The sequence below is a fragment of the Zootoca vivipara genome, chromosome 1, assembly GCF_965207765.1.
Source record: "Zootoca vivipara chromosome 1, rZooViv2.hap1.1, whole genome shotgun sequence".
Taxonomy (NCBI): Eukaryota; Metazoa; Chordata; class Lepidosauria; order Squamata; family Lacertidae; genus Zootoca; species Zootoca vivipara.
Window position 1 is genome coordinate 124,917,436 of NC_142582.1, and position 25,341 is coordinate 124,942,776.

The window sequence follows — 25,341 nt, forward strand, 5'->3', positions numbered from 1 at the left end:
TAAGGTCGTGTCGGCATGGATGTTAAAATCCCCTAAGACAACCAAGCTAGGTGTCTCCAGGAGCACATCCGACACGACCTGAAGCAGCTCGGGCAGGGAATCCTTGGTGCAGCGGGGAGGTCGGTACACCAAAAGGAATCCTGTACTGCCCCTATTGCCCAACTTCCAGAACATGCACTCAGAAAACTCCGTCTTACCAATAGGACGCCTGGTGCAAACTAATGACTTCCTAAAAATCACTGCAACCCCCCCCTCCCCACCCAGATGGCCTGGGTTGTTGTGCATAAGAGAAACCTGGTGGACAAGCAGCGCCAAGAACGGGCCCATCGGCTTCATCCAACCAGGTCTCTGTCACACATGCCAGGTCAAATCCTCCATCCACAATCAGGTCGTGAATGGCAGTGGTCTTATTCATCATCGACCTGGCATTGCACAGCAGCACCTTCAGGTCATGTGGGTATCCCTTGCTGATTCCAATATCCGTCCGGTCAGGACCAGACCCGGAGGCAGGGATAGTCCTCAGACAACGACTAAGTCTGCCTCCTCGGTAATGACATGGTCTGGTCTTAGCGTAACTCCTCCTCCTACCCGTGACCACTGAGATCGGTTGTCCCAGTGCATCACCCCCTGTGGAATCTGCCCCAGCCATTTTGCTTGCTGGGACCCCCTCCCGGGCAGCCCTGACCCCTCCCCTTAAAAACAAAATAAAACCTCTGTAAAAACAGCAAAGAACAGAACAAAAGAAAAACACAAAAAACACAATAAAACAATAAAACCAAAAACAATAAAAATTACAAATACACTAAAATTTAACAGATTCCCACACCCGACTAAAAATCCCTCCCTAAAACCTATGTAAATCAAAAAATACAGTAAAACAATACAAAGACAGAAAATTACAAACTAAAATTGACCCCTCCCCTTAAAATCAAATTTAAAACCAATACAGAAAACAAACTAATGCAATAAAACAATACAAACAAAGACAGAAAATTACAAACTAAAATTAACCCCTCCCCTTAAAATCGAATTTAAAACCAATACAGAAAACAAACTAACAGACTAAACGATAAACAAAAACCAAAAACAATAAAAGTTACAAACACATCAGAATTACAAGAAAAGCAGCAGCGGCACTGTTTCAGGCCTCCTAGGAGCCTTAAAGCTGTGGTAGAGTATGGGTCCCGCCCCCGGGCCCAAGGTGGAAGTGGGCTTCAGGGGGAGCAGTCCTTTCAGTACTCACAGCAGCAGTGATGTTCCAGGCCTCCCAGGAGCCTCAAAAGCTGTGGTGGAGTGGGGGACCCGCCCCAAGCCCCAGGTGGAAGTGGGCTTCAGGGGGAGCAGTCCTCCCAAACACTCCCTGGCAGAGTTGTTTTAAAAAAGCATTAAGAATATGATGGCATTATCAATACAACTAATAATAAGATGGAGGCCCCACTAGCAGACTTTTGCATCCTCTTCCTGGTGGATCCAATGAGGTCAAAGTTATAAAGAGAGGTCATCTAGGGCAAAATGTAAACCCAGTAAAACATACCCAAGGTACCTCATCACTGTATATTTATTGATCATTTGTCATTCTGTCTTCAAAGCAGTTAACCCCAGCAGAATCCTGTGTTTCCTTGTATCACCCCTTGCCAAGGGCAAGGTCTGTGGCTCTTTAGCACAGATTAATAAATCTTCATCCACAACTGAAAGTTTGGTGATGAGTCTTCTCTGTGTTGGATACAGTCTTGGAGGGCTACTAGTTTGACATTTCAGTCAACGCAATGATAACTGCTTAAATAACAGTTCTCTAATGGGTTTCATTTTCACTTGAATCCAATGAAAACTCCATTTGATCGCTAAGTTGTCATCTTCTATAATGCTTCTGTAATAAGCAAGATCAATATGATCGCCGGTTATTATAATAAGAAGTTTCTAGGTTAAATGAAACAGAGAGAGAAATGGGCAAAGGAGCAATTCTTTTTACTAGCTCCCAGTGACTACTCATCCAAATAATTGACTGCAATGAGCTCAGATGTGGACAAAGGATGCAATCCATCCAGGGAGCCGGTGGCCTTTCCCCCTCGCCCCCTCACCACTTATGGGTTCAAGTTCTTTCTACCTCCATCTCCTTGATCATGACCCTGAAGGCACCTCTCCTGTATGATGATAGAGCACCCCATCAAAATGAAATATGATTTTCAGAGGCTGGTGCATACAGAAGGGAGAAAGAGGACGGCGGTCATCAATACACACACACACACACACACACACACAGAGAGAGAGAGAGAGAGAGAGAGAGAGAGAGAGAGAGAGAGAGAGAGAGAGAAAGAAGTCAAGAGAGGAGGAGAGGACAACGTTCCTTTGTATGCTAGATGGCAGGCTCTGCACCTGAAACTTTGCCCCAAGAAGAACAGAAGGAAGCAATGCAGTTGCCTCATGTCATCGGTCGGTAGCCAGTATGTGAATTTGTTCCACATAAAGGCCTATAAGGAGAGAATGCTTGGTATAAAACAACTTTTGTTGACACAGCAACACCACGTTCAAACATGCCCAAGTCTGCCAAAAGTGGATGCAACCCTGCCAAGTTAATGAGTGACATCATCAATCATGATACTCACTAGAAGATCCCCGCCAAAACAAAAAACACAGCTGCGTCCTTCAGAAAAGTACACTGCTGATGTTCATCACATGGGAACCTACTAGGTCCTGAAGCACAAATCCAGCCGTTTGGGGAAAAAATGGCATGGATAAATAATTGCATCATGTTTATAATTATGATTAATTATTAACTCAAATTTCTATTCCACGCCCCAAAAACACTTTCATAATAGCTTGTAAAGCATAAGACGCAATACAATATACATGAAATGCCATCAGAGCAACACTTAAAAATACATCCAAATATATAACCAAGTCATAAAACCACTCTGAATTCAATTTCCTACTTCAGGCATTTTTTTTTAAGGGAAAAAGTTCTCATAAGTAAACAGCTTTTTTTACTAGTTTCCTGTAAGACACACTGAAATACCGTAGTCAGAGGGGCGAGCCTTAAAGTCAGTTCTGGAGGCTGGGTGTCATTTCCAAGACGGTACTATCCCCTCTTGCCAACAGATGACACTATTATTACTATTATTATTACTACTACTACTACTACTACTACTACTACTACTACTATCATTGACTTATTGCTGGTATACCGTGTTTCTCATATTTTAAGGCATCCCTACAAAATAAGGCATGGCAGGATTTTCCTGAGGTGGAAAAATATAAGGCATACCTCGAAAATAAGCCGTGTCGGGTGGTGGGAGCAGGTCTGTGGCAAATAAGGGTTGCTGCTGCCGCGTTAACCCCCAGGACGCGGCTGCAGCCTTTGCTTGCCGCGCGCGCAGCCCCGGGACCCGGCTGCAGCCTTTGCCTGCCGCGCGCGCAGCCCCGGGACCCAGCTGCAGCCTTTGCCTGCCGCGCGCGAAGACCCGGTGGGAGCAGGTCTGTGGTCTGTACAGATACCGGTACTTAATTAAAAAAATAAGACATCCCTTGAAAATAAGCCATGGTGTGTTTTTTTTTCAGGAAAAAATAAATATAAGACGTGTCTTATAATATGAGAAACACGGTATGTAAGCTGCACTGGGATTTTGGGGGGTGAAAAGCAAGATAGAAATGCTTTAAATAAACAAACCCCAACATTACTCCAAGGAGCTCAAGTCCTCACAACAACCCTGTGAGGAAGGTTAGACTGAGGAGTAATGACTGGCCCAAAGTCACTCAGTGAGCTTCAAGGCAGAGTGGGGATCTGAAACCTTGTCTCCTAGGTCCTACTGCTTTGATTTATGCTCAGAATCCCAACGGATGAGCAACATAGCTGAATAAGAAGAGCAGCACTATAGCCTCTTAGGACAGACCTAAACAGGATCCTGACATTCTGGCCAGGTGCAGTTCCTGAACAGTCTTCAAAAATGCCCACACAGAAGGTGCATGACAGCAATCTAATCCAGAAGTTAACAAGGGATGAAAGTCGGAGGCAAAATCTTCATGGTAGGAACAAAGGAAGTTTAACCAGGCTCAGTATCACCTACAATGATCAGCAACAGCCCCCCAGGTCTTTCTCAGTCCTACTGGGAGAGATTGGGGATTTTTGCAGGCACAACAGGGACTCTACCACTGAGCTACTGCACCTCTTCTAGGGGAGGTTGCAAATGGATAAAGGCAGCTGTTACCTGCCTATTAAACAGGAGTTCTAGGTCAAGAACCCAAAAGTTAAGAACTTCCCACTCTAAGGGCAGTGAGATCTCGTATAGAACAAGTCACCCACCGACTCCCAACTCCACAAGCTTTTTAAATTACCGTAATTAGACTGGAAGCATAACTTCTACTCTTCCAGTTTCAATGAACATCTGAAGTCACCTTTGGGTTCGCACAGGTTGCAAAATTTTCCCTTGCAATCAGTCTCAACCAAATCCTAGAAACCCCAAAGCACTGGGCATGTTTTCATTAGCATATGCTGCTAACTCAGAGGAAAGACTTCATCAGTCAAAAAGCAGGTCTTGCTGCGTGGCGCTTGAGCCTATCACCATTCAAAAGAGCATACGTTTTTATATGCAGTCAACAGATTTTTAAGCAACAAAATTGTTTTCTTCTGCCGGTGTTTGGGTCAAAATCATATAAATTGGAGACAATCCATAGGAAAGAATTCAGATACAGTACTGGAAATTGTATATGGAGCATCTGGGGGGGGGGGCTGAAGGGGAAGCTCCAACGTTATCAAGCCGGCTGCAGCAAGATTTTCACATCTCATTAACAGCATAATGAAGGCTCAATCACAGATACAATAGTCTATAAAGACTGCCAGATTTATGAGCTGTACACAGAAGGTTCGACTTGAAGGGTTTGCTCTCGCCGAGATTTATCATCGCCCACTTAGAGAGACCTTTTCAGCATGATACGGTACATGGAATATACATTAAGAGCAGACTGCAAAAGCAATTTGCACATTTCCAGGGGCTTTCATTAGGGCAACTACATGCCTAAGAGGCCACATATTAAAGAATTTTGACAAGTGGTACTAAGAAGTATAAAACGGAATCCATGCCTCAATAAGAGCGAAGAAGGGAGTAGTGGGGATCAGGGACATTGCTGGAAAGAAGCATGATTTTCCTTGAAGCAAACAGCAAAACGAAAGCAAGCAGTTTTTAAGCAAACAACTGCACATGTTGAAGTAAACAGATGGAAGCACAATAATGATCTGAACCTTCTTACCATGTTCCTTAGAGAAAACATACTGCATGAGACAAAATTGATTGCACACTGCTACTACCATTTACCATTTATTTGGCATTGCTTGAGATCTAAATTTTGTAGACTCCTGAAGGTCAGGGAGGTGAGGATTAAAGGCAGGTGTAAAAAGCTGGCAGAAGCTTGCAATGATGCAAGATACAGCAGTGGAATGGATGGTCAGAGGAACAAAAAAGAACAGATATTGGCTCTGAAAACTGAACCAAGAAGCAGCTTTGTAATCACAACCCATTCTTCATTTAGCAAGAAGACTCCCTGGAAAAGCCCTGATGTTGGGAAAGATTGAGGGTACAAGAAGGGGATGACAGAGGACGGGATGGTTGGACAGTGTTCTCGAAGCTACCAACATGAGTCTGACCAACTGCAGGAGGCAGTGGAAGATAGGAGTGCCTGGCATGCTTTGTTCCATGGGGTCACGAAGAGTCGGTCACAACTAAACGACTAAACAACAACAACAACTTTCTGTATCTGAAGGCTGCTACTGTACGAATATAGTTGGTCAAATTACAGACATTGTCTAGCATCCTGTTTTCCACAGTGACCAACCACATGCTTCCAGGAAGCCTACAGAAGACATTTTGAAGCAAGGTTTGATTCTTGTGCAACAGACCGTTTCTCCCCTCTCCTTCCACCTTAAATATGTTCTGGGGTTTCTCCCAACCCTCTGGAGCAGCACAGGGCACACATGGGGGGAAAGAGGGCGGAAATCCCATTGCACTAGTGCTAATCGTTGCACCAGTGCAACTACAGTCATACCTCGGTTTAAGTACGCCTCAGTTTGAGTATTTTCAGTTTAAGTACTCCGTGGACCTGTCTGGAACGGATTAATCAACTTTCCATTACTTTCAATGGGAAAGTTCGCTTCAGGTTAAGTACACTTCAGGTTAAGTACGGACTTCCGGAACCAATTACACTCATACCTCGGGTTAAGTACGCTTCAGGTTGAGTACTCCACGGACCCGTCTGGAACAGATTAATCCACTTTCAATGGGAAAGTTCGCTTCAGGTTAAGTATGCTTCAGGTTAAATACAGACTTCTGGAACCAATTGTGCTTGTAAACCGAGGTACCACTGTATTTAGCTGAATATCACCCAATAGTATCTTGGCACCACTATACAAGGCTGGGTGAGCCTCTGTATAAGTGAGCCTCTGTATAATGCAAAATTTGTCAACCTTGGATCCCCAGACCCAGATGTTGTTGGACTCTAATTCTCATCAGCCTCAGCCAGCTTAGCCAGTGCTTAGGAATGATGGAAGTTGTAGGCCAACAACATCTAGGGGCTCAAGGTTGAAGAAGGCTGGGATAATGACTTGTTGACAATCCCTGGGAGAGGATGGTTAAAACCAGGGTAAATTTAATGACATAATAGAACACATTGCATGAGCAGAAACTGATCCCAAGACAATATGAGATCCTACAAACATTCCAAGAGCATTCACACCAATAGCCACGAATCTTTAGAGTACAAAGGATATATATGAAAGTCAAAGCAAAACACAAAAAATATTAAGGAAAATACAAGGTAAATCTCTTCAGTCTAGAGGTTTAAAAATTCACAGGGAAGGAAGGAAAATGAACGGTTTACATATTAGCATATGTTGTCTATATAACATTCATTATACAGACAACATATGTCAGTATGTAAGCCATTAGTTCCAAATATACTTCCAAGAAAAGTTAAAACATAATACTGGCAGTAAAATTGCACAATGAAAAGATAGCCCATGGCATGATCACCTTATTACAAAACTAATTAAGGCACAGCATCACCTATATGTGCTTTTCTCCACGTGCCACCTATGAGTTCTCTCACTCTGTTTTGAAGCTCTCAGCCCCTACGGTCACTGGGCTGATGCAGCAAACACTGACAAAAGCCCACCACCAATCCCCATTACAGAGTAGCAAACTCCAATTTGGTACAAAAGCGAAAATCCACAGTGAACAAACAGAGCCTCTTGTGCTTCGCAACTCAGTTCTTATGTCTAGCTCAGGTCGTACTTACTGTGGTCTCGATCCTTAGTCAATATGCATTCTTTTATAGATTCCGTTATCCCAAGGCTGGCGGCTGTAGGGAGAGGGCCAAGCAGGGATTCCAGGGCAGGGGGCCTCAGAGGAGACTCTTTTTCCTTTGACCTGTCTTTATCCAGAAGTTCACTGTAAAAGTCCTTGTTTAAATGATTCGCAGCTGCTTCCAGTTCTTCGTCTTCTCCCTCCTCTTCTCCAAATATACTCGAGGCATTGTCTTCCATGCAGTCTTTAAAGAGACAGAATCAAATAATTTCATCAAAAATGTTAAAACAGATGTGTCCTAAATGCTGCTAGCAGGCTTCTTTAGACTCCTAAGAATCTCTCACAATCACTTTTTCTTTCTAGCATGAGTTCATTACTCCTCAAAAAACATTACTTGTTAAAAAACAAACATCAGAGCCACACTCAGTGAATGCATATTGAAGGTGTGAACAGAGCTGTAAACATGTCCTCTAAAGATGTGGTGGTGCTTTGTGAGCAAAACCAATGCCATTGTGAATTAATTCAATATTTTCCAGTTTTAACTGTGGCATTTCAGTAACGAAGCAACATTGCTAAAATTTTGTTGAAGCCATCAAAGTGAGAGGAAGCATCTGCCCAGCATCCCTCCACCATTCCTAGGTCCAGCTCCAGCTATGAGCACCCGCCCAGCAACAGACTTTGCTGAGACCACCAGAGGATCTGTTCCCCCAATCAGCGGCTGACAAGCCTGCTCACAGCTGGCACAAGAGAGGTTGCCTTCACAGCTTCCAGCCTTCAGAAATCCCACTCCTTAAGAGTTGGAAGACCACAATCTCTTGATTAAAAGCTCCCTCATACAGATGCCAATGTAACCAATGAATTTATCTGAACAATGTAATGTAAAGATAGAGATGCATTATTCCGCAGTCTTCAATTTTGTTTTATTTTTAAATCAATGAGTCCAACACAGATGGGCACCATCATATATTTTACTACTTTCCTGTATGTCCATGTTTAATGCATTTCTGGTGACTGGGAGCTCGCAAAAGGTTGGGAAGGGAAATGAAGCTATTCATGTCCCTTACGTACTTACGAAGCTCTGGAGTTGAGTAGACATATCAGCTGGGAAGACATTCACCAATACCAACACCAATACCTGCTCTCTTCTTTTCCCTGGAAGCTATTAGATTTCTCTACCAATAATTTTTTTAATGCAATGCAAAACTAATTCATCTAGTTAAGGATAACAACACTGAAAAGAGGTATCACACACTCCCCAATTCTGTTAGAAAATCCAATTCTTCCTGCGTCATTCCTAGCTTACAAATGAAATACTTCATTTTTCTCTATATTCCAAATTGATGCACTTATATACCCAAATTCAAAACTACTGTAAAATCACTCTCACATTTAACATACTCCTGATTAAGGGATTTTAAACAGACTTACCGTCTTTACTGAAATTTGCATAAACTCCTTTTGCTTTTGGTCTGCTATTTTCTAACTCAATCTCAATTTCATCTTGGTAGCTTGATATTTCACCTGCGGTACATACAAATAATTGTCACCAGTGCACAAACACAACGTGGCATAAATAAGACTATTGAATGAAATTTAGCCCCTACCTTCTAACTCTTCAAGCTTTTTAGACAGCTCCTTCTCAAGCTGGAGAAAGGAGAGAGGAAGACAAATGAGCAACAGAACCAAACTGTACATTGGGAAGATTTACAAGCACCAAAAACTATATCCTGTAAAAGATATATTCTGCAGCAGGCCTGACAATGTTCAAAATCAACAGTTGTGCATGTGCTAAACAGGTATGTATTGCATCTATGGTTTGCAATGCACAAGCGAGTCCTATGATCTAGGACACAACAAAAGAAAATGACTGGAAACTAGATTTAAAATACTTGCCTGAAACTCTCCACTAGATTCATGCCTCAATCCAATAATCAAAGAAAAACTCACAAAAGGTATTTGTTACATTCTTTGGTTTACTTTATTCGCACTGAAGCTTGCAACCAAAAGCAAATGCAACAAAATCCCACTGGGCATTACAAAGTTTTGCCGTATACCTGACATTCATAAATGCTGGAATGCTAGGTTTCTCAAAATAAGCCATTTGACGGTTGGGGGGGGGGGAGCTGAAATCCAGAATAAAGTACACAGATTTGATGACAGGATAGGTGGACATTCTGAATTCACAGCAGGGTAAGATGGGCTCATAATCAATCTAGAAGGCAATTTAGGAGACAGAGAAAGTTAGTTGCCCAAGGTCATCCACCCATTTTCATGGCTGCGTGAGGATTTGAATCTGGCCACTTCACTGTCTCGTTAATGATTTGCACGTAATTTTCAAGAGGTTCAAGTCATAATCTTTAGATATAGAAACACATGAACCAGCTCTTAAAAATTAGAGGGGGCTCCATCTCTAAGTGGCAAAGAACATGCCTTGCATCCAGATTCTCTAATACATCAATTGCTTTATTTGTAATAATGACCAATGATTAAACAAATGAGTACTTCATTTATACCCAAATGTTAAAAGGGGACCTAGACAGTTTGGTGGGCCATATCCAGTGCAGATGTAACAATCAGGTAACTTCATATGGCCACCTACACACATTGGCTCAATGGTGAGGCACATACATTGCAGGCAGAAGATCCCAGGTTCAGTTCCTACCATGTTCAATGAAGCTGATGATGTAGCAGGAGATGGGCAAGTCCTCAGTCTAAGACCTTAGAGAACTGCTGCCAGTGAAAGCATACAACATTGGGCTAGATCAGTGATGGTGAACCTATGACACGCGTGTCGGACATGACACGCAGAGCCCTCACTGCGGGCACACGCCCCATCGGCCCATTCACGCTGCTGTTGAACCCAATTCTTTTGTTGTTGTTGTTGTTGATGGTAGCCAGATATTGTTTTTTAACCCTTTCTGTGCTGTTTTTTCTGGCACTGTGGCAGACGATGATTGGGTGTAACAGCATTCATTTTTAAAGCCGTTCTGTGCTGGTTTTTTTGGCGCTTTGGCAGACTATGTCGGTGCTGCGTGTTGGTTCCAGCGAAGGTATTATTCATCATTTATTTCTGTTCTCTTTCCCACCAAAAAAGTGCAGCAGCTTTGGGGCAGCCCCCCCAAAAAGCAAAGCAACTTTTGCACACACACCCCAAAAAAACCTCCCAAACTTTGTTCAGCAGCTCTCTCCCCAAAAAGCTCAACCACTCTGGGCACTTTGTGATAAATAAGGGTTTTTTGGTTTGGTTTGGTTAAATAATTAGTTTTTGGTTTATTAAATAGTTATATATTACAATTATACATTTTTGTTATTTAAACTATAAACATCGCGAAATTGGCTTCCGGATTCAGCGCCAGCGTCGATCGGCGGGGTTTCGTCTCGTCTCCGAGACGGCCCGTCTCTGCTAGGAGTGGGGAGGGCAGCGAGAGCAACGCTGCGCCCCTTAGAACCTCGGGAAGGGCGTCCCGAGGGCAATTTGCTCGGCACAGACCCAATCCGGACTCCCCAACTCTTCGGTTAGCTCTAATAAGAGCTCCGGAGCGAGGAGGGTAGAAGTCGCGGGGGCCATTTTGAGCGGCAACGTTATTCTAGCAGGGAGAAGCTTCAAGCCGAAGGCGGAGAGCGCTGGATTCTTCCGAAAATAAAACGATTGGAAAAGACTGTAAGTAACCTCACGATTTGGATTATAAAACAATTTGGTCTGGGAGAGAGGGGAGAAAAGAGGAAGCCACCCCCCCCCACGGCAACAAAGAGACAGTAAATAGAAACCCGAAGCCATAAACAGAAGATTTGTAATTCAAAAGGATCCCTCAAAGGCATCAAAGAGAATATCCCCTTTGATGCAGGGTGAAAAGGGGAGAGAGACTGTGGTTTATGACTGCCCTGCAGCAATGAGGTAAAGCCTAAGAAAAACCTTTCTTTCCCTCGGGAGCCGGCAGCCTAGGCAATTCAGTGAGTTGATCAGGATTTATAAGTCAATTTTTACTTCACTTTGTATTTCTGGACTTTGTGGAATTTCTTTTTTGGCTTAAGTGCTTGTGAAATGTGAGTTCGAACTTTATTGTTAACAAGACTTGAAGAATGCAGCCAGCTTGTTAAAATGGAGTCGAGAAAATAAACTGTGATCATATTCCACCCCACGTGATAAGTTTTGACCTTGGCAGGACTGAAATATGTCAACAAAAAAGTGTTCCCCTGAGTTCCAGCGGTCTGTTTTGACCTTAATGTGGGAAACAAGAATAGAGTTATGTCAAGAGGAGACACGACGACAGGAGTTACAGCAGAAATTTCAGGAGGTGATGGCGGAATATGATTTTCTAGGAGATGAAGCTTTTGACACTGAAAAAGAGCAATGTGAGAATGACAATGATGGGGAAGGAAAAGATGAAGATGAGGACTGTGATGATTCAACACAAAATGAAACACACCATGAAAAAAATGATGACTCTACTCTACAAAAAGTTGGATGGAGTGCCCTGTCTTTGAGGGGGGCACGATTGGTATTATTGGAACTCCAGAACGCCCACAGGGAAGAAGGAAAAAATATGCAGAGAAGAGAAGAAATTCAGGGGTCCTGTATGGTGACCTGGATGGCAAGAGACTGTAAACAGGGGGTGGGGTGAAGGGAAAGTGATGTTGTGATTATAAGGATGGATTAACAGGTTTATAACTGGTCTGCTGATTTTGGAATTTGCTGGATTGGGGGGGGTGGAGCCGGTAATCGGGGATGTAAGGTTAAATTGAGAATAGTTATAGTTTTAAAAGTGAATGGATTTTGGAAAATGTGAAAATATGGAGGCTTATAGAGGGAGAAAAAAAAATTAGGCACGGGAAGAGAAAATGGGAGTTTGAATTTTCAGTGATTTGAATATTAGATGAAAATGTTAACAATTGATTTATAAGTTGTATAAGATACAAAGGTGTATTTTTATAAAGTAAGAAACTGTTGCAGATGATAAAAAAGGGATGAAAACCGGGGAAGGGGGGGAGGGGAAGCCCATAAAATATGGTTTTTCAACTATGAATGCAAGAAAAAATTTTCTGTTTTGTATTGTTTTTTTTCTTTTTCTTTTTTTTCTTCGCCCTTTCTTTTTCCCCTTTTTTTCCTATTTCTATTTTTCTCTTTTTTTGGTATAACAATAGATGGTTGGATGGATGTCCTCCTGCGTACTGCCCTGGTTTGCTGGAGCTCCCTGGTGGCAGGGGGGGGCTTTGGGGTCAGGGGAGGGGGAGGAGGACAGAAATCCAAGCATAAAATGGACCATTTCTGACTGTTCACAAACATGGGATACTTCTGTGGCAGGGGAGGACCCATGTGGGTGGGTAGGAAGGAGGTGGAAAAGGGGTTTAAGTATGTACCGTTTTTTTGTTTTTTTGTATTTTGTAAAATTAATAAAAAGTATGTTTAAAAAAAAAAAAAACATCGCGAAATTATGGTTTTTTCCCCTCAAAGTGACACACCACCCGAGTTATGCTCGGTTTTTTGGTGAATTTTGACACACCAAGCTCAAAAGGTTGCCCATCACTGGGCTAGATGGACAAATACTCTGACCTAGTTCAAGGCAACTTCTGACAAGTCATAGATTGGTTGCAACTGCCCAGGAAAGAGGTCTGTCTGGTGCTTCCTAAGCATCGGATAATTAAAATAAACATTGTCATCAAAAATAAGAGAGTGCAGAGAGTACTCATTTTGCACAGTAAAGACATAATGGCTCTCATGTACCAACAGGGAAACTGCAATGGATTAGCCCTGCATTTTACTGTCTGTGGCTGCCATAAATGTCACAGGGAGAGGGATACCAACTACATTTATAGCCATCACAAACTGGCTATTTCTCAAAAGACCACATTCAATTCATGGCATTTATAGGGCTTTATATTTAATGGGATAGTCAATTTTGTCTCTACAATCTGAGTATGCAGATTTCCCCACTGCTGACTCAAGTGTGTGCACGAAGGTGCACAAGGTGCCTGATTGCTATTGAATATGAAACTTCTCTCCTCATAAACAAGAACCTCTCTTGTCCGGACTGAGCAGTGTTAAGGCAGTCAATTTCACTGGGAGACAACATCTACCGGTAGTACTCTAAAAGTGAACAATCCCTCCCAATCTAATTGCCTCATGCAATTTGGTAATTTTATAAACTTCTATTAACACCCCCACCCCACTTAAATCCACTGTTTTCTCAACTAAAATCTGCAACATCCTTATTCATTCCCTGTAAGAAAAATGCTCTGGCCTGCTCAACATTTTAGTAGCTGTGTTCTTGTAGTTTCAGAAGGCTATGTTAAGTTTCAGCAAAGATCTGGTGGGGATAAAAACTTTTTGAAAATGTCTTTAGAAAACCTTTTGGAGAAAGAGGATTTAAAGACAACACTGAGGAGGTGGTGGGGTGTGTGTGTTTCCCCCCGCAGTGATAATAATTTCTATGCAAAAATAGTGATAGATATTTCAGGACAATCAGCTCAGGAGCAGATTCTAGAGACACTCTGCATGTCTTGGCAAGCAACATTTTGGAGCAATTCCAATGCAATTTAATCATAATTAAGAGCAGTGCTTATTTTAAAATGGACCAGTTGAAACACAGAATTCTATGTAATGTTGTATTCCTCCCCCAACCCTGGGCATCTCCAGTGAGAGCAGAACTTGAAAAGGGGTTTTTTTGGTGGGGGGGGATCCAATTAACAAGCAAATACCTTTCCAGCTGTGGCCTTGGTTAATTGGGGTGGAAGAATGAGAGTGGCATACAGAAGAGAAGGAATGTACAGGCAACAAAATAAGCTTAGCTGTATCGTGTGAAAGGTTTTTAATCTTGTAAATCAGAATAAATTTGTCGCTGCACTGGGTGGTGAGCTGATGGGGAGAACTTGTGCACAGCAGGTAACCTGCCAGGAATTATGTTGAAAGCAACTGTGACGGCTCTGCAAACGGAGCGAACGCTCGTGCCCAGCAGAATTCCCCAAGCAAAGGCGGCCACTGAACTCAAAACGCTGATGCGGGCTGGCACATATTCACTTCTTCAACTATCTTCTCTCTTGAGCATTCCCCGGCTACAGCTCAGTCCTCTCTCGCCTCTGACAAAAAGCTCCACAGCCAAAACCTGTTGCTCAGATCACATGCCTCCGTCCTTTCTCGGTCCCTCCCACATCCAGCACATCCTTTAAAAATCTCTGAGAACTTGATCCATCTTTCGGCTCTCACTTCCCACTATACCCCTTGCCCATGACCTTCATTCTTCAAACTTTGCTGCTCCTCTGATGCCCAAAGACTGGGCAAGGCTTGCTCTCAAACGGCTCCACCCACTCACCCTTGCTGCCCCCTCTAAGCGCTCTGCTCAGTCCGGCCAGCAGCCCATCTGGTCCAGCAATGCCCTCTCACAGTGGCCAACCAGATGCCTACAGGAAGTCCACAAGGAGGATGTAGGCCCTATAGCACTTTCCCACTTGTAATCCTCAGCGATACCAGAGCATACTGGCTTCAATGCAGGAGGTAATAGCCATCATGACAAGCAGTCATTAATAGACTAATCCTCCCTTGCAGAATGCCTACTCCACAATGCCATTTCATTCTTCTTTACAGCCCCTCCTCAAAAACCCCACTTTTTCTATGAAGCCAATGGCATTTCCCTTTGCCAGCAGCATTCCTCCCCCTTTTCCTTGCATCTTCCCTCTTTCTTTCTTTCTTTCTTTCTTTCTTTCTTTCTTTCTTTCTTTCTAAAAAGACTTCAAATTCCTTAGGGTGTGGATTTTTCTTGTTTTCACATGTAAAGGAAGACACCTTACACATTGATGGTTCTAAATAAATAATAGGTCATGACCAAGTAATATCATGATCAAGTGAAGAGCTATTAGAAATTGAGCTATCAGTGCATTGGGGGAAGTTTAGTTTAGTTTTTTTTTGTAATTTTATCAATATGAAAAGTGTCTCACCACCACCCAGGTCATTCAACAGCTTTCCAGAATGTGTGTTAGACTATGTAATGAATGCCTCTTTGGCAGTTGTTGAAAGGGTGTGTGTGTGTCCAGTAGCAGACTTGACTCATTTTTCTCTTGGCACACTTGGGCCTGTCAAATATTAGCCCGTCCCTGCCAAAGCCCACAGCTAATGCAGATAAAATAAAAAGTACCGTATATGCTGGCGTATAAGGCGACTGGGCGTATAAGACGACCCCTTACTTTTCAAGTTAAAATATAGAATTTGGGATGTACTCCAGCCCTTTTTTGGTGGGGAGGGGAGGGGAGGCTGTCTTCTCCAGCACTCAAGTCTGCAGCCGGGGAAATGGTGGTTTGTTTGTTTGCTTGCTTGCTTAGTTATTGAGAGGGGGAAAGAAGCCAGAGAGAGGAGAGATAGAGAAGCAGAGACATCGATCAAAAGGAGGGAGAGGGAGAGGGAGAGGGAGGCAGAGACATCGAGCAAAAGGGGGGGAAAGAAACCATAGAGAGGATAGCGATAGAGGGGCAGAGACATCGGAGGCTCACACAGCCAGCGAAAGACGCTGAGCAGCAGTGAAAGAGAGAGCGGAGAGAGAGAGAGACGGAGAGATCCCTTTGCTTTGCGCTGACAAAAAGAGAAGAGGCAGCAGCTTGACACCAATGAAATACACAAAACTGTATCTCTGCGCTGATCCAGGTCACAAAGCCATGAGGGAGCCATTCTCCCTGGCGGGGAGCAGCCCCCTCCCGAGCGCGCTTCTTTGCGTTCATATGGTCACTGCATACAGTGGGGATGCGGCCGTTTTTGAGCTCCCCCCACCGTATGCGGTGACTGCAGATTCTTGGACCCGGCGTATAAGACGGGCCCCCAACTTTTGAAAAAAATTTCCTGGGTTCAAAAGCCGCCTTATACGCCAGTATATACGGTACTGAGTAGCTCAGTTGAGTCTGCCTTTTTGGACATGTTGGTGGGTATGTTTCTGGGCCAAACTCAAAAAAATCCAAGGAAATAAAAACATCCGAGGCTGTTTCCTAGGAATCTGAATTTTCAGCCTGGACTTGCTTGCCCAAGTCCTCATCACCAGTTTCAGACATCTGGAATGTACATCTGGCAGCATCCGTCACCAGGATGAGAACTTGTTCAGAGGGTAATGGGCAGGCAGGGTGGCTTTCAGCAAACATGCAATTCTCACCAGATAAATTGAGGTGAATGGGGGAGCTTTAAATAATATCTGAAATGAAGCCATCTCCATGCACTTCAGTGGCCTCAACCTTGCAATTGGCAGGCATGTCCAAAGTCTGATTCAGGGGCCTAATCCGGCCCTTGTGGCAGTTTATTTCCTGGGGTAAAACCCTAAGAAAACCTCAACAACTTCAACCCTAAAGAAAGCTCAACAGCTGTGGACGGCCCTTTGGTCGGCCCTCACAGCCCTTCACTTCATCAAATCCGGCCCCCTTTGAAAAAAAGTTTGGACACCACTAGAAGGTCAAGTAAAACCTCTTTCTGAGTGAGTAGCTCAGAGGACCAACTACTTGCTGTAAGATGGAAAAAAAATGCAAAAAGATGCAGATGGTATAGTGTAAAACAGGCTTCCTCAAACTCGGCCCTCCAGATGTTTTTGGCCTACAACTCCCATGATCCCTAGCTAGCAAGACCAATGGTCAAGGATGATGGGAATCGTAGTTTCAAAACCGCTGCTCTGTGTCATTGAAAAATGAGTGGTTGGCACAGTGCATTTGTTTGCAAGATGTAACTTTTGAGTTCTGTATCAGCAATAAGTATGGCTCATGTAATATGAGGGTACCAGTGGAAACAGAAGACAAATTGTGCTACAAATGAATTGAAGGCTACACAAGCCAACATGGCATTGCCCAGAATAGAATCAACCTACAGTGTTGGTATTTAACAATAGATCAGTATTCTTCTAGGAGCAAAAGACAATATAGAGTAACAAGCTAGGCCTGCGACAAAATGCCGCAGTATAGAATGATCCTGTTTACTGCTCCAGTCAATCTTGTCTTCACCAATACTCAATCCATTTCCTCCCCCACCCAGCTTTCTGTCCCCCACCCTAACAGTCAGCTTTCCATGTCCCCTGGGTACACCAACCTCACTGGTCTGTTTGGGGAAGTTCTCCCCTTACTTTTCTTTTTCTAATGATTTTTTTATATATAATTTTGCAAGCCTTGGGGTTCTTTTGTGCCTTCAGTACCTCCTCCCTCGTGTGCAAATGGTACCACTTTGGCTATGGAAGGACCATCACTCACCTCTGAAATCTGGAAATGGGGGGGGTGACAATAAAATGTGGAAAACACCATTTATCACACCCACCCCACCCACATGATCACCTGTCATCCCTACCCAAAAGAAGCAAGCATTAAAATCAACAACAGCTCCATACCAACAAAAGATCAATGGCTGTACAAAAACCTCATAGTGTTCGTAGGATTAGCAAGTAGGACAGACAAAATAAGGGACTGGGATGAAAGGGAAACAAGGGGCAAGTGGGAATATCTTGGAGAATACTTGAAAAGAGATGACGTTAGAATCAATTCAAGAGGGAACAATTTTCTGAGCAGTAGCAATAGAAACTGAGAAAAAGATGGGAGTAAAGAATGGCGGAGAAACTAACGGAGATGTAGCATAACGGAAGTTTTCTCTAGAGGGTTAGATAGGGAAGTCTGAATGAAATGCTGTAAGATGGAAAAAAATGCAAAAAGATGCAGATGGTATAGTGTAAAACAGGCTTCCTCAAACTCGGCCCTCCAGATGTTTTTGGCCTACAACTCCCATGATCCCTAGCTAGCAAGACCAATGGTCAAGGATGATGGGAATCGTAGTTTCAAAACATCTGGAGGGCCGAGTTTGAGGAAGCCTGCTGCAAAATGTATGAATAATAAATAAATAAATCAGCAAAATCAGCAATAGCTCAAGCTGACGCCTATAATGAAATTTCACACGTTATCAGTTGGCAATGCTTTGCTCTGGGCTGAAAGTAAAATCTGAAAGGGTTTAGGGCAGGGTCTTCTTTGTGTTGGTGCTTTGGAAAGTTCACACATTTAGAAGAATGATGAAAGAGATATTAAATATTCTTTTTCTTTTTCATGACACATGGATGGGTCACTCTAAGTAGATCCTGATCCTGATTGTTTTTGAGAATTATTTTTACACGTCAGGTTTCAAATGATGTGTTGGAGCTGACCTCACTATATGATCTTGCTGGTATTATGTGCCCTTTCATGTGGTTCTTTTTTCATCACTCTTGGCTTCCAGATGGAGGAATAAAGCAGGATAGAATTCTATAGACAATGCCTCTCCAGCCACAAAAGCAAGGAAGAACTATGCGTACAAAAGCATTCACCTGCTGAATCTTTATCTTTCGTTGACCAGCTGTAAATGAAGGAGGGTCACATTCCTCTTCCAAATCAATTGTCATGAACTCATCTATTGTTAGCTGACTTGCAGGTGTGTCTTCAAACTCTGTAAGTCTAAAAGCACACGTGAAAAGGTTAACACAGGATTTCTCTCTGTGAATTTCACAGCAGACCGACAGAGATGTAAAAGATGTTCACCAATTCAAAACAAAACTAAGTAAAGAGCTCAGTCAAAACAATTTCAAATAACCCGTCTTTAATGACCAACAAGCAAGGCCTATAATCCTTTTTCCAACATAAAATGCCCATTGAAATGCAATTCCAGAGGGACAGTCATATTAATCTGCTGCAGCGAAAATATGAAAGAGCATTGTGGTACCTTTAGACTAACAATTAAATAGGGCAAGAGCTTTAATCAGATGTATGAAGTGTTATCGTGAGTTGCAGGAACATATATGCCCATGGATAGCGGGGATATAAACAGTGAAGTCACAAGGAAATTCCTGCATTTAATTTCCTTTATAATCGACCTTTTTAGATCTTTATAATTATCATTAACTTGACTAATTTATAAACTGCTGCACAGCCTGAAGCTATCAAAGCACTGTATAACAAAATAAAAAGGAGATAAAATACAAAAAATGCAAGCTCTAAAAGCAACAAAACCATTTATACAAACTCTTAAAATTATTTTTTAAAATTTCTACAGATATACAATGAACATTCCATAAATGACTGGGTCAGACCTCAGAGAAAGCCTTCTTCCACAAAAATAGAAGACGCTACTACGTCATTAACAGTAGTCAAATTAAAATGCAGGAACAAGCTTTACGTTCATCTAAAAATAATAACAAATCAATATTGTTTAAGTATTCATGATATTGCAATCAAGTTTAAGTCATCCAGCCCTGTACTGACAACAAGGCCTACAGCAGGGGTCAGCAAACTTTTTCAGCCGTGGGCCGGTTCACTGTCCCTCAGACCTTGTGGGGGGCCGGACTATATTTTGGAAAAAAATATGAACTAATTCCTATGCCCCACAAATAACCCAGAGATGCTTCTTAAATAAAAGGACACATTCTACTCATGTAAAAACACCAGGCAGGCACCACAAATAACCCAGAGATGCTTTTTAAATAAAAGGACACATTCTACTCATGTAAAAACACCAGGCAGGCACCACAAATAACCCAGAGATGCATTTTAAATAAAAGGACACATTCTACTCATGTAAAAACACACTGATTCCCGAACCATCCGCGGGCCGGATTTAGAAGGCAATTGGGCCGCATCCGGCCCCCGGGCCTTAGTTTGGGGACCCCTGGCCTACAGAGTCAAAAGTAGAGGTCCCTTCCAAGCCTGTAACCCGAGATCCTTTAACCGGAGCTATTTGGGAACGAATGTGCAATGTTATGTTACACATGCAAAGCTTGGGCAGTGACATTTTGGGTGCTGTGGGTTTTTTTAGCACACACACAAACACAAAAATGTGGGGGAAATTTATCCAATACTTTCAAATCAATAGAATACAAGAAATGATCAGCTCTGGCCTAGGAATAACCATGCTGCTTTTAGAAGCATTTTCCCCCCCTCTCCTCACTTCAAGTGTGATGAACACTATGTACTTAATAACACTTTGCATTCTTATAGCACATTTTAAGTGTTCAAAGCACTTCATATACTCTTGCAGTAATCTTGCGAGGCAGGCCAATATTATCAGCCCCATATTGCTGCTGGCAGGAAGCTGGAGCTGAAAGGACAATCACTTTGCAACCACTACTTGATGAGCTCCAGGCGTATGTGAAGCTTGAAGCAGGGACTTCCTGGCTTCTGCTCTTAGCACCTGCATTGCAAGCACTCCTCGTGCTGGGGGGAAAAACAGCAACCGTACGCCACAAAATGGCAATAGCTTTGCCTAGTGGATGAACCATCTATCTCTCATGCCACAAGGACCTATCCTGCAGGAATTCAAGTACCAACTGTTCTCCAAGAAGGCATTACATACATCACAAGCTTCACCTTGAATCTTTAGGTGAGGTTTTTCAATGTAATTGGCCCCTTTTCCCACTTCCTGAAAAGTTACAGTCTTTACAAATTACAGCACTGGTTATCCAAGATAATTCTGTACCTCTGTATTGGGACCAACCAAGAAAGAAAAAGATCTGGGCTTGTTTTGGTGGTGGTAGTGGGGGAAGCAGTGATAGAGACACCTGTTGCCAGCAAAAGATGGGATAGCTGGTTTCTTTCACCAAGCAGTTTCTCTGTTTTATTTATTTTGTTCATTTTGCTCACACATGCATAGTGCATACAGAAGGGCAGGTAGCAGTCTGGAAGCAGGCATGAATAGGGACAGCACTGACCCCCCACTCCCAACTGAAATTGGATGCGACACCCGGCCCTTGTTCCTACTGTGACCTAAGAGGGTGGGGAGGGTCCTGGTGGCTGCCCTATTAACTCTCGTGGTGGCCTTGCCACATGAAATAGAAGAACAGGTGGCAAAAAGGAGCCACCCTAGCTGACTGGCTGGCTGGTTGGCTGACACCAGAAAGAAGAGAGCACTTTCTGAACCCCTATCTCCATCCATCCATGAACCCCTATCTCCAACGCAACACCCTCAAGAGTGGCCAGCAAAAAGTGAAGCAGCATAGGATCTCCTGCAGATGAAAAAGGGAGGTATGAGGATAGAAACAGGCTGGTTGTTTTGAGACAGGTAACAGATTTGACCCTTATCGAGCTGGCAGGTTTGAATGAGATAACGCTCTCCAGGCTAGGACCAGGTTATGATGCTACCAAAGCTTGCTCTTCAACTGTGCCCCTAGATTGCTGGCCCCCAATGACAGAAATGTCTCAAGGCAAGGCAATGTGTGTCTGTTCAGAGCAGAAGCAGAGATGTGCTGCACCTCCCAGGAGTTCTTGTAATACAATGCAGGGATCCTCACATCAGACGTCCCTGACCCATCACAATGATTAGCATATTGCTAGTCAAGAAACCAGGTTTTGGCCACATGTACAGGGGGGAAACCTAAGCACAGCTTGGCCTCAAGCCAAGGGTGCTGTAAAGATTTGAACTTAGACAAGTGCTTTCTAATTCTGGCAAAAGCAGCAATGATTCTGTCAAGAGTTAGACAAACATAACTTGTAATCCTCTTACAGTGTCACAGACTATGTCAAAGAAATCTTTGGGGACCCAAAATTTTTCTAGCTCATCTGTAGATCAATGATAGTCTAAGGGCAAAAGGAAGAAACAGCAAAACATTTTGGGTTGTTTTTGTACTTTGTAGCTACAACTCTCAAGCGACAAGCAATGCTGACAACTGCTTAAGCGAGTGTGAAAATGAAAGTACTGAAGTCTACCAGCAAATTCTTAGTGTCTTTGTTGTAAATAGTTTGCTGAAATGTTAGACTCGCTTGGAGGAAAATCCTGTGGGGGAAATGGCACTTTCTCTAGGGAAGGAAAACAGAGGTTGATCAGTGAACTTACTAGAAGAAATATCAGAAAGATACTCAGATTGGATCTTTGCCTAATGTGCGAGCAAGCTGCTTGTCATTCAACCAATGATAGCACTTTGAAATTATGCTAGTATGTATTTCAGGCCTCTACTTAATTTAGCAAAGCAATTCTTGGTACCTCTCCAATGAAATTTGTATCCAGATTCCAAAAAAAGCCATGCACTTCCATTCATAACAAACATTCTTTTCCTTTTGGTAAGATCCCAAATTCCTCTTCTCAGCCATCTGCTTAACAGCTGATTCAAGATCCGTCTTGACTGACACATATCCGCTAACCACTGACATTGCTGTTCCCCACCCTACCCCGAGTGCTTAATATAACCTCCCCTCATCTTGCTCTCTTTCGTTGTTAAAAAAAGTTTAATACAATGCTCATGAAAAGCATCAGAACCTGACCTATCACATAGCAAAAAACAAACAAACCCAGAATATCACTCTTCTTCCACTCCTAAAAATAACCCATGCTAGAGTCTGCTGTGTACATGAACTTGTTCACCCCTAAGAGTGAAGCTGAAGGAAATGTCATTCAGTATAAGAATCCTAGAATCTTAGAATTGTAGAGTCGGAAGGGAGACCAAGGGTCATCTTGTCCAACCTCCTGCAATGCAGGAATCTCAAAGCACCCAGATGGCCATCGAGCCTCTGTTTAAAAGCCTCCAAGGAAGGAGAGTCTACAAGCTCCCAAGGGAGACTCTTCCACTGTCAAACAGCTCTTACTTTCAAACAGTTCTTCCTGGTGCTTAGTCAGAATCTCCTTTCTTGCAACTTGGAGCCATTGGTTTGAGTCCTACCCTCCAGATCAGGAGAAAACAAGCAAAAGAATTATGGATTCTCCCAAAACTGTCAATACAGGTTAGGAGTGTGCACAGTTCCAGTGTATATGATTTTATAAAGCTCCGACACTTGGATGCAGTTGATGGAAGGCAGAAACTAATGACCAAGAAGATTCTGGAAGACAGGACCATTGTTCCATATAACACAGTATTGCCCAATATCAGGGATAGGCAATGGAGTGCCCTTCAGATGAATTGCAGTCGTCCCCCCCACCTGAACATTGACTATGTTGGTTGGTGCTCATGGGAGATGGGAGTCCAAAAAGAACTCCTTGTCTATACTGACGGGCGACAGCTCTACCAGACTTCTTTCCTTGTCCTACCTGGAGATGCCAGAGGCTGAACTTGGGAGCTTTTGCGTGCAAATTATGGGCTCTGACACTGAACTACAGTCCTCCCCAGATACAATGAACTGAGAAAAAGAGGGACAGGAAGAGAAAGGGGCAAGAAATCTACTCCCAACCTCACTCTGAGAAAAACCTCAGGTGGAAAAAGCAATGTCTATCACAAGAAGCAGTGTGTGTGTGTGTGTGTGTGTGTGTGTGTGTGTGTGTGTGTGTGTGTTTTAAACAGTTATGTGAAACAAGTACTTATTAATTCAGCCAACTTCTACCTAATGACATTTCAAGAATCTAAGTGCTTGAAGGAAAAATCTTGGGCTCAGGAAGACTTACTCAAAAAGGTTTGTTTTGAATATGCCTCTGCGATAAATGCAATATAATGTGGGGTTATTTGAGAAACATCAATCATGTTTTATGGATTTGTGATAAATACAGTTGTAATTATAGCTCCCTGAAAATAATTCAGCTGTCACGTTTACCTTGTCAAAGTAAATAACACTGTCAATTTAGTTGATATGCATGACCTGAGTAAACATTTCAAAGCACGAATTTTGCAGTTACGCTCCTTCATTTTAAACAACTGCTCAAATGAATGTGCTTCCACTACAATTCAGCACATTTGCTATCACTCAAATAAAATGAAGGCTGCGCGCCAATAATCCATCCAAATGATTTGGAAACCGTGCAAAGTATCTGCTCCGCACTGCCACGCGCTTTTAAATGGGCTTAAATCGGTAGGTTGATCAACTAAAGATCAATCAGTCTGAATTGTGGCTTTCAAATGATTTTCCTATAAAGCCAGGATTTGCCCTGAAACTTATCAAGTGGATTAGAAATTAATGAAAGATATGCCATTTGATGCTATAAAGCAGTGGGATGGCAAACTAGATCTGGGCCAAGTTTGACATGCAAGCAGGACCAGCCACCTGTCAATCACTGACATCACAACAGTGTCAAGTAGGGCTGGGTGATATCTGGTTTTCAACATCACAATATACCACCAGCTAAACATCGTGATATACTGATACAATCACAATATCTAAAATAAAGATGGAGGTATATAGAGGCATTGGCTAGCTTCACAGTTTTCCCCTCATTGTGATTTTTGCACAGCACACACACACACACGCACATGATTCGCGATATATTGCCAGGTCAAAAACTATAGCTTAATACATCCAATATATTCAACAGTATTTTCAAGTCATTTTTCAGACTTAAGTATTTTAGCATTTATTGAAACCATGTGCAATAGAAAAATTCAGTGAGATAATTCTGCAGCTATTTGCTTTTTAAGGGAGGATGACAAGATCCATACCACTCGACTGTACAGACTGTACTACTGTACAATGATTTTAGAATTCCTATTTAATGCAAATGATTAAAAAGTTTATGATATGTGTTTGCAATATGAACTCCTTGACAAAACACAAACACTTTTTAAAACAGAAAGCCATTTTGTTTATTTAAAAGAAGAAGAAGAATGCTGTGCCAATTAAACATATGGGAGTACATGGAAAATTTCCATCATACAACACTTTTGTCATTCAGACCCATCGGTGATGTTGCATTATTTAATAAAGTTGACTCATTTGCGCATGCTACTTGTATGGTTCACTTCAACCTCTGAAGCATTTCAAATGCTGGGCTTTAAAAAGATTTCTTTTATCAGCAGCAAACTACAGTGAGAATCACCTTCCATCCTATAAGATGCAAATACATCCCATGGGTTTTACTTAAAACAAGTCCGCAGCATCTGAGCCTAAGCCCTAATAATTTTTGCTGCCAGCATATTAAATGAAATGCTTGCACGGCAGTGGAATCCTTGCCTTAACATCTCTGCAGAAATTACTAATTTTAGAACAGTTTTTCCAATCCCCAAATCCCTTGAACATATCATATAGGAGGTTTCAAAGTTCACAGTACAGAAAGGCAACCTACTTAACTTCAATGAGGGGGGAAGCTCCATGCAAAGGAAATAAAAAAGAAGCTGCTTTTTTGTGTAAATGAATGGAAAAGTCTAAAAAGGTAAAGGGACCCCTGACCATTAGGTCCAGTCGT

At 42.6% G+C, this 25,341-nt stretch overlaps 1 protein-coding gene across 3 annotated transcripts in view; it reads right to left on the reverse strand.

Moving 5' to 3' along the window:
- The window catches only part of BRF1 (BRF1 general transcription factor IIIB subunit), a 202,972-nt gene that overhangs the window by 78,746 nt on the left and 98,885 nt on the right, over positions 1 to 25,341 (reverse strand). For all 3 annotated transcript variants that reach the window (XM_035104684.3, XM_088673764.1, XM_088673763.1), the window contains exons 8-11: positions 18,584 to 18,710; positions 8,894 to 8,933; positions 8,718 to 8,810; positions 7,282 to 7,533 (exon numbers count right to left, since the gene is read on the reverse strand). In XM_035104684.3, the coding sequence (XP_034960575.3) occupies positions 7,282 to 7,533; positions 8,718 to 8,810; positions 8,894 to 8,933; positions 18,584 to 18,710 (512 nt within the window). The remainder of the gene's footprint in view (positions 1 to 7,281; positions 7,534 to 8,717; positions 8,811 to 8,893; positions 8,934 to 18,583; positions 18,711 to 25,341) is intronic.